The 8,486-nt window shown below is 54.2% G+C and overlaps 1 protein-coding gene across 1 annotated transcript; it reads left to right on the forward strand.

Annotated features, from left to right (window-relative positions):
• The first annotated feature begins 6,465 nt into the window (after window positions 1–6,465).
• Window positions 6,466–7,474, forward strand: H310_12903 (hypothetical protein). Its single transcript, XM_008880167.1, has 4 exons — window positions 6,466–6,646; window positions 6,709–6,962; window positions 7,025–7,113; window positions 7,173–7,474. Exons 1-4 carry the CDS (start codon window positions 6,509–6,511, stop codon window positions 7,205–7,207), a joined length of 516 nt encoding a protein of 171 aa, XP_008878389.1. The 5' UTR covers window positions 6,466–6,508; the 3' UTR covers window positions 7,208–7,474.
• The last annotated feature ends 1,012 nt before the right edge of the window (window positions 7,475–8,486 follow it).

The raw sequence follows: 8,486 nt of genomic DNA on the forward strand, positions 1-8,486 counted from the left end.
CGGGGAGGTCCATGAAAATTCGCGCACGTCGATGCGGTCCGTGGAGCCCTTGGCTCGATGAAACCACACACGTAGGTACCTGCAGTGGTGTTGTGTGTGTGTGTGTGCACTGCCGTGTAACAAAAAGAGCAGTTTTCTTGTGCATATGGGAAACTCCACGTTCGCTCGATGGCGCACGCCTCCTCAGGGCATGTGCGGAATGCCTCGGGCGCCTTGCGAATCATGGCCTCACGTTGTGCTGCCATATTGAGATCAATTTTGTTTGCATGTGCTCGAGTGGTGTTTGTGTCGAGAAGAGTCGACTCTGCGTTGTCCTTGTCCATTGGAATTTCGAATCTCGCACCAGAGGTAGCGTGGTGATAGGCCACCGTGAACCAAGAACCCTGCACACCCGAATTGAGCTTGTCATGATGTTGATTCCCGGCGCGCATTGGCGAGCCAGCACCCCCTCGCGTCGGCATGCTGTGGCATGTGCCACTGGGCTCCCCTGGCTGTCTAAAATCTGCCACGAGATGATTCGCGTTGTTGGAAGACCGTCGCGAAGGTCCCGTTTCAACAAGACGACAGCCCACGGGTTTTTTCGAGATAAAGGGGCCGACGGAGATTTCCATCGAGTGAGAAGTGCCAGGGAATATCGGAGATGACCCGAGCATGGACCAAGTTATCTCGACGACGCAAGGATATAATTTTGGACTGACGGACGCGATCTCGCACTGTGGTGCATGATTTTACGGGTGGGAACAGTGCCGGCGCAGCTACATGCGTTATGTTTTTCCCTTGCTCGTAGGAATCCCCTGCCGTGCATTTGACCGCACGCACGGACGCGTTCTGGTGCCGCACGACCACGTGCCAAACAAGAACATGCAACCGACCGCTGGAAATGAACAGGTCGCGTCGACGGCGCGAACGACGTGGGGAAAGTTTTCCCCACTTTTCGTCGCCACAGCGCATTTTTTCGTTCACGACCGACACGTCGATCGTGTGTCCATGGCTCTCGAGCGACGACCTCGTCACATCACATTGCTAAATTCAACGTTCCGCCGTCGGAGAACGAGCCCGCGCCCGTCGTCCTGGCCATCGAGGCGGCAACCATCCGTTGTTCAAGGGCCGTATGGTGGAGTCTCGACGACGCAATCGCGTCCTCGAATGGTCGAGCCATTCTCAACGTCAAACTGCTTGCGTGCTGGCCGATGAAAGGGTTCACGTGCTTGCTTGTGATGTCGGGCGAGGCTTGACTCAATTCGGAGGTTCCTTTGCTGCGGCGAGTTTTGCGACAACTCGTGCAACGCCTCGCACACGTCGAGAAGGCATCGTGCGATCGGCAGCGGCTGGTGGCTCCAATAAATTTGGCGCAGGACGACGTTGATTGAGTTATGCCGTTGACACCCACGAGTAGACGGGCACGTGAGCAACCTATGTCGGCGTTCATGCAGCAGTGTATCATCCACGTCCCAGGCCAAGCGCCCCTTGGACATCGAGACCGTCTCAAGAACGTTCAACGTCGACTGTCTGAATAAGACGACTTGCTCTGCAGTGATGATTCAAAAACAGTCGGCGAGGCGGCGTGCGAGCCCTTCTTGCGATTGAATTTTTATCGCGTGCCCGTGCATCTATCGAGTGCATAATTGCCCTTTCGTGTCATGTCGAGATTTGACCCAGCAGCAGTCGCCCTCGACTCCCTATACGAAGTGCGAGACTCGACAAAACGTAAACCAGAATTGCATCGAGCTTGTTGATGTTGCCCGTCGCCATGGCTGTTGAAGCAGTGGCATGTCTCCACAAAAGATCGGCTTGTTCGCCGAGGATGGGGGTAGTTTGTTGTGGAATGGAACCGATGTCTTTCGCGTGCATTTGTGGATGATGCCACCAAAATCCACGTATTTGTTTGAAAAGACCATGGGTGCAGCAGGCTTTTGCGCCGCCGCGTGCTTTTCACATCCACGATCTTCCTTCGCTTGGATGTGACGGGAAAAACAATTCGCGCCATGTGTCCGTCGCATCCCGAGCTCTGCCATCGTCCGTTCATGTGACACATTTGCATTCGTTTCACGCCCGTGCCGTCCCGACGTGGCCTCGACATGACGTTTATCATTTGCGACCATGATACATTTTCATGAGCAAGCGCCGCCTCGACGAAAATCAAATATTGCATCGTGCACAATTCCATAGACCCAATTCACAAAAGGCGACACCGTCCCACGCACGTCGACGAAAAATAAAAACGTTGGCGCTGATCCAAATGCGCTGGATCACTCGAAGGTGCTGGTCCAGTGTGTAGTCGGAGTGGTTGGATGATGTGTGCCTTGTGCCGCCGCATGTGCACTGACATAAATCTGCACCAATTTTCCGATCTTTTCCACGATTTTCCACGGCGACCGTCAAGTTGGTATCCAAGCATGCACTAGAAAAAATGAGCGCGGTGCAAGTCAGAGTTGTCACGACCTTTTCAAGTCGACGGTCCCTGCAATGGACCTTGGCCCAATGCCCAACATGCGTTTGTCGGCGTGAAGATGGCAAGCCTTATCATGCGCAATAATTCGTGCACTACAAGTTAAAACGAATCACCCAGGCCACGACCTCTACGTGGAGAAACCATCCGTCCCACCGACCACAATCTACGGGAAAATCCATGCCATTGAGCCGGGCATGTCTTGTGCACACCGAGGTCCCGTCATGGAAACACCACGGAACGGCGCGTGTACCGCATGCGGTATTCATCGGTATCGTCACCGTGCATCCACTGAAACAACGCTATCATTCGTTTTGGAGACTTGTCGAGCTGCGAGGCACGTGCGCTCATCACGAACGCTGGATGCCCTGATGATTGTGAATTTTCGCAGTTTGGTAGCCAGGCGAAACGAGAATATGTCGACCTGCATCGACGCAAGCCTCAAGGGCAACGAAACCCCGACGGCGACACTGCCCTAGCGATATACGCACGCAAAGGACGATCCGTTGGTAGCACTCTTTTGTGGTTACCAAACTGGAGAGGTCCAAGGTAGAGAGAGAGACCAACGTGTTGGTTTGGTTCCGCACGCCACAGCCTCGAGGGCCGACGAGGGATCTGTGGAGTAAGAATTTTTTCAGCATGCTCGAGGGAAAATTTGTGCCGATTTCCCACCATTTCGAGAACAAGTGCATGAGAAATCACAATTTTCACGTGTGATGCGAACGACCTTTGGTGGCTACAAGCAGCATGAACGATGACCAACGACGGCGAACGCAACCCTGGCAAACTACACCGCCACGGCCATGGATGGTACGAAAAATTAGAGACACCTGTATGCCGCGACGTCAGCAAGTGCTAGACTGGTGCGGTGCACCCGTTGGGTTGCGGTGCATCGGTCGCTCTGAAAAATGTGCCGTCGTATTTCGTTTGGCCAAGTGAAAGCAGTCATGTAGCGCGCTGGCCCACGAGGCAATTTGTTCCAGGGACCAAATGGCATCACGCTTCCTTTTAGCTTCCCCTTAAAACGCAGCATACGAGCGACCGAGGTCGTAAGACGCGCATGCTGGCGATTCCTCCATCGTGTGAGATGCTACAATTTATGTGCGCGCACACGACGTGAAGAGATGCATTTCACTCGTACCACGCACGACGTTGCTGCATCAAGGATGGTTGAATTTTGTATCAAGTCACAGCGCACTCCACCCGTGCAAACGATGCGCCAGACGCATCAATGCTGAAACTTGGCGGCAGTGTGATATCCATCCATATTGTGTGGCCGGTGCCTCGGACTTGGACATGGCGGCTCGACTGAACCCGCGTCCAAGAGCGATGCCCCTGCTTTTTATCCAAAGGGAATTTTCACCACGTGACCCTATTTTTTTTCAGACGCGGTAAGCCAGTGTGTCGCCTCCGGGACGTTGATGCCGTGGTTACATCGCGATAGATGCTCCAGGTAGTAGTAGCGCAGACGTCGCCCCCGTGTTCAACAACGCTGGGCGACAACACAGCTACCGACCCAACGCATCGCACGCCGACGTGGCCTAAAACGCAAGAGTCGAGTATTTGGAATACGCAGACCCGCCGCACTCCCCCCCCGCACCTCTCTCTTGCGTCGAATCCCAAAGACCCGACATGTGACGCATGGAACCACACGAACGATGTGTCAAGGTCCGCCTCATGTCTTTGACGTGGCGCCGCAAACCATTCAGCACGTCCCCCGCGCTCCTTCCCCCATCTTCGCTTGGGTTTCGTCCCACCCTGCGTCCCCCAAACGACAAACTTGCCGTCGAGGTTTGTCGGGCACATGGCCGTGGGCTTTTTCTTGACAACGACATTGAACGGCAAAACCCGAGACCGGGCGACGACGAGTTTGCTTGGACCGGCGACACTCGGCGCCAAGACTCGGGTGGTCGATTCGCCCCTTTCGAGTCATCTTGCGCCGTCCCATCGCGTCGCGATTACGTTACGGTCGACGACAGCATAACGGAATGTGCACGATCGTCGGCGGCGGCGGCGGCTCGCCAACGACGCAGGCATGTCCGATGCGGCTCGTCGACCATCCGCTAGAACGCATCGTCCGTTCGTCTGCCACGCGTGGTGGACTCGACGCGGTCTCGCGCTGAATATGGAACGTCGGCCAGAACATTAAGTACGCGACCACATGCGCCGACGGAAGATGGAGGCCAAGAGACAGGAAAACCCCAAACAACTTCGGCACGAAATCCAAGGATCACTCGATGCATGCTCGCTCCGACTGTACATTTTTCCGCCGACAGCGCGCACACGGCGCTGCATAGCGGATGCCACGTTGGGGTGCCCATGGGGGTCCCACCGCGCTTCGGCGGGCGAGGCCGTGGGTGCTCTCCGCGTCACACACGTCCAGATGGTGGCGCTGGAAAATTCGGCGGCTTCCGCCTGACCTCTTTCGCCGCCAAGTCGAGGCCATTCAAACGACATGTTGGTTTTAGGAATCGCGCTCGAGACATATCGTGGTGGCATGTCATCCACGCAGCAGGATTCGACGATCTTGTTGTTCGAAGGCAAAGGAGCAGTACAAACGCACCGTGCCAGAGCCATGCCGCGACACGAGTAAAAACGACGGTGCGCGCGACCATGCCGCCGCATTCGTCCGGCCGACGATACCGCGCCGCCATGTATTCGTTCGAGTCAGCAGGTCGTGTCGTCGCTGACGATGCGCGATGTTTATTCATGCACAGGCGACCGAACCGCCACGACGCCGCGATATCGTCCACGCGCTATCACAGCCATGCCCTGTTGTTGATGCCGACGGACGCGGCTCGCGAGAGACTCAGACCACCCGCATCAGGACGGAGACTCATCGATTGCATCAACACATGGCGGGATGTTTACTCGACTCGCTAAAAATGGTCCCACCACGATGGGGACCAGATGGGGCTAAACACACACATGGAATCGCATTACGTGCACAGCGGCAAGAACTCGCGATGCCCTGAAACAAGGCAAACAAGTCGGCACTGGCTGCGCACGGCCACGGCAGGCACGTGCGCATAACGCGCCAGGTTTGTTCCAAGGGGCGGTTCGGCCCGGGGCCCCCGTCGTTTGCGGCAACGCACCCAACCCAATGCAAAGCAAGCGGTTGTCGGCGCGCACACACGTCGACGCAGATCACCCTCGCCAGCGTTCGGTCTCTCTTTGTCACCGCGGCGTGGCATGTGCAAACCACATTTAAAATATCGTCGTGGATGTCGCGGGTTCTATTTTAAATGCATTTAAAATTCGACTTGAACAAGCATGCCATCGTCACCCCCGCGCAGCGCACCATGGCTTGCGGAATTTGCTTACACGCAACACGTCGTATTCAAAGCTCGTGTAAACGGCACAAGGTGGCACGTCGACTGGGGCAACTACCGTCGCTGCCGTCACTGCTGCCAACATTACGGGCTCCAGGTAGGTTCCCCCGGTTTGTGTTGACGTCGCCCCTGTAGATCAAACGGTGCAGCGCACGTGCTCCAAATGTGTGCATTCTTTTGCATGTAGCGGCTTCCTTGCGTGTCGACCATGTCGTCAGCCTGCATTTGGATGACCCTGGCCGCGGCTCGGATTCTTGGCATGTAGTGGGTGGCTTGCAAGTTGCGGCGGCGAGTCGCTTGCGCTGTACAATGTCATTCCTCAAACAACGACGGTCGTGCGTGCCTTGCGAAGACATCCACGTGCCAAGAGCGCGTTGATGACGGGACGCAGAGTACTTGGGGAGGTGTGTACCACGATGTTGACTTGTAAATGTAAACGTCGTCCTGTTGTGGTAGATGGGTTTCATTTTACTGCGACGTGCAGGTAGGGGGGGTTGAACTGTGTCGCGGAGGGATCACGCACCAAGACGTGCGACGATTTGCACATTTTTCAACTGAACTGGACACGTCGAAGACAACGATTGCAACTTTCAACTCGACACCTCTCGTCTCCATGCCTGGCGGACTCGATTGCCTTGTCGAATGGACCTAGTTTACTCGACGGCGACCGTCGGGCTGGCTCGAACGGCATCGACGACAAGCCACTCCGGGAAAGAAAGCCAAAGCGATGACTCTCCCTTTCACGATTGCTCCACGTCTTGGCGCACTGCCAACAATTGCTCCACCGACGTCCACGGATTTTTTCACGCACGACGAGCATTACGTTCCAACACTTGGTTCGGTACTCTCGACAATCAATGCGCTGGTAAACTCGCATGGATTTTATGACGGTTCAGCTTGCCTTGATCTAACGAAAGTTGGGCCCAGCTGCCTTTGAACAGCTCCATCAAGATCCCGCGTCGGGCCACATCCACCCACGACCATGATGTATTGTCGGAAGCGTTTGACATGGACACCGACACCGAGCACGCCATTTTTGCAGATATGCTTGAGCGACACGAGCTTAAAGAGTCGCGAAGCAACTTGCCTGTTGTCGCGCAAATTTGCCATGGCAAACGCAGCTGCATGAACTCAATATTGGCCAACAAAATCTCCCATTCGTCTTGCGAGAAAGCTTCAAGGTATGCCACGTCGTACCTGATTTTGATTGCATCGAGGATGCCATGACTTTGGGTTTGTGTAGGCAAACGCGGGGGCTGATCGTCACCAACTCGTTGGCGATATTTTTCCCATTGTGGGTGCTTTCAAAAGTCGACATGTGGCGGCTCGAACGTACGCTGGCGACTTCTTTCGCGTGCTTGCCACGTTGTCCGCCCTCACGCTTCGACAAGGACGAGTTTGTTGTCTTTTTCCCACACGCGTTTGAATGGATTCACGAGCTTTGCAAGATTCCAGGTACATTCCTGCATGCTTCGCATTCCAGTCATGGCATGGTTGGAATTCGTACTCAACGGCCCACCAAGCCATTCACGTATTTACCCACGGAGAAGCTGGCGGACTCGGTCGATAACGATTGAGCGGCGACGTATATTGGATGGACGGTTCTAGGCACCATCCAATTTGTGGTGCAATCAGCAGACCTGGTCTGTGCCGCAACTTGTAAAATAGAGTATATAAAGACGGAATTGTTGCGCTCATTGTTTCGCTTGACGATCGTTTCGTGCGTCGAATGCCGAGAACAAGCCACAAAATGGCAATGTTGCCATCTTGTGCCCAGCCAGACCTATCGTACTGTGGCGTCCATGCTACATCGACAATGCAAAATTTGTGACTTTGGAGATCGGCGTTGTCGTTGCTCGCCTGAGGTACTCGGCGATACCAGGCGTCCGTGTCCAATCTAGATGTTTTTTTTTGCACGAACGGACATCACACATCCATTTTCGGATGTCGTTAACAAACCAGCAAACTGTCGCGTAGGCAATTGCGGGTCCAATCCCGCGCGAACGAAGTGAGCTTCTGGAATTGAGCGGGTCTTCTCGACACTGATCTGCCGTATCATTCAGTGATCACGCAGCAGCTATTGAGTTGCTGTGAAAAAATTTAGCCTGTTGAGTTCGAATTTTATGAAATTTGATACAGGCCCTCCGTCACGAAATATTTTTATGTTTACCGTACTGGAATATTTTTAGCATTTTTTAGTAACAAAACTCTGACCTCACATCCTTGTGAAAGCAGGAGCAAAAGAGGGAGTTTTAGGGCCCTTATCCGGGTGAGGTCGAGCCTGGCGCGAGCAAATGGCTCGCCGCTACGTTGGATGTGAAATTAGCCCACCTTCATGTTGGACCGGGCATTTGTACCAAAGCGTGCGAATTATGAATCTCAGCGACAACGATGGAGCATTTTGCTCAATTTAAAAATGGTTGTGAAGGAAGTATGCATGATATTGACCAATTCAATGACACGATCACGACGATAGGAGCGAAGCCCGAGCCATGCATGGGTTGGCTGGAATCCGTGTGTTTTCTACTGGCTCAGTTCGTGCGGTGCCTTTCGCGCTTTCGCAGCGCAGGAGAACGGTAATCGCACACAAATATCAGAATTCTATTTCACCGAATCCAACCGTAATATCTACTACCTCGTTCCAAGTTTAAATGGCAGAGCCAGCTCGTCTGATATGGATAAATGATGACGGCGTGCTAACAAGT

Source organism: Aphanomyces invadans (genome assembly GCF_000520115.1).
Source record: "Aphanomyces invadans strain NJM9701 unplaced genomic scaffold supercont1.45, whole genome shotgun sequence".
NCBI classification, from domain to species: Eukaryota; Oomycota; class Saprolegniomycetes; order Saprolegniales; family Verrucalvaceae; genus Aphanomyces; species Aphanomyces invadans.

Excerpts from the sequence above, each read along its gene's own strand:
- H310_12903 (XM_008880167.1), top strand. The coding sequence starts at position 6,509 with ATGACTCTCCCTTTCACGATTGCTCCACGTCTTGGCGCACTGCCAACA. Across the intron at positions 6,647-6,708 it reads TCTCGACAATCAATGCGCTG|CTGCCTTTGAACAGCTCCAT; the intron begins GTAAACTCGCAT and ends AGTTGGGCCCAG. Across the intron at positions 6,963-7,024 it reads TCTTGCGAGAAAGCTTCAAG|GCAAACGCGGGGGCTGATCG; the intron begins GTATGCCACGTC and ends GGGTTTGTGTAG.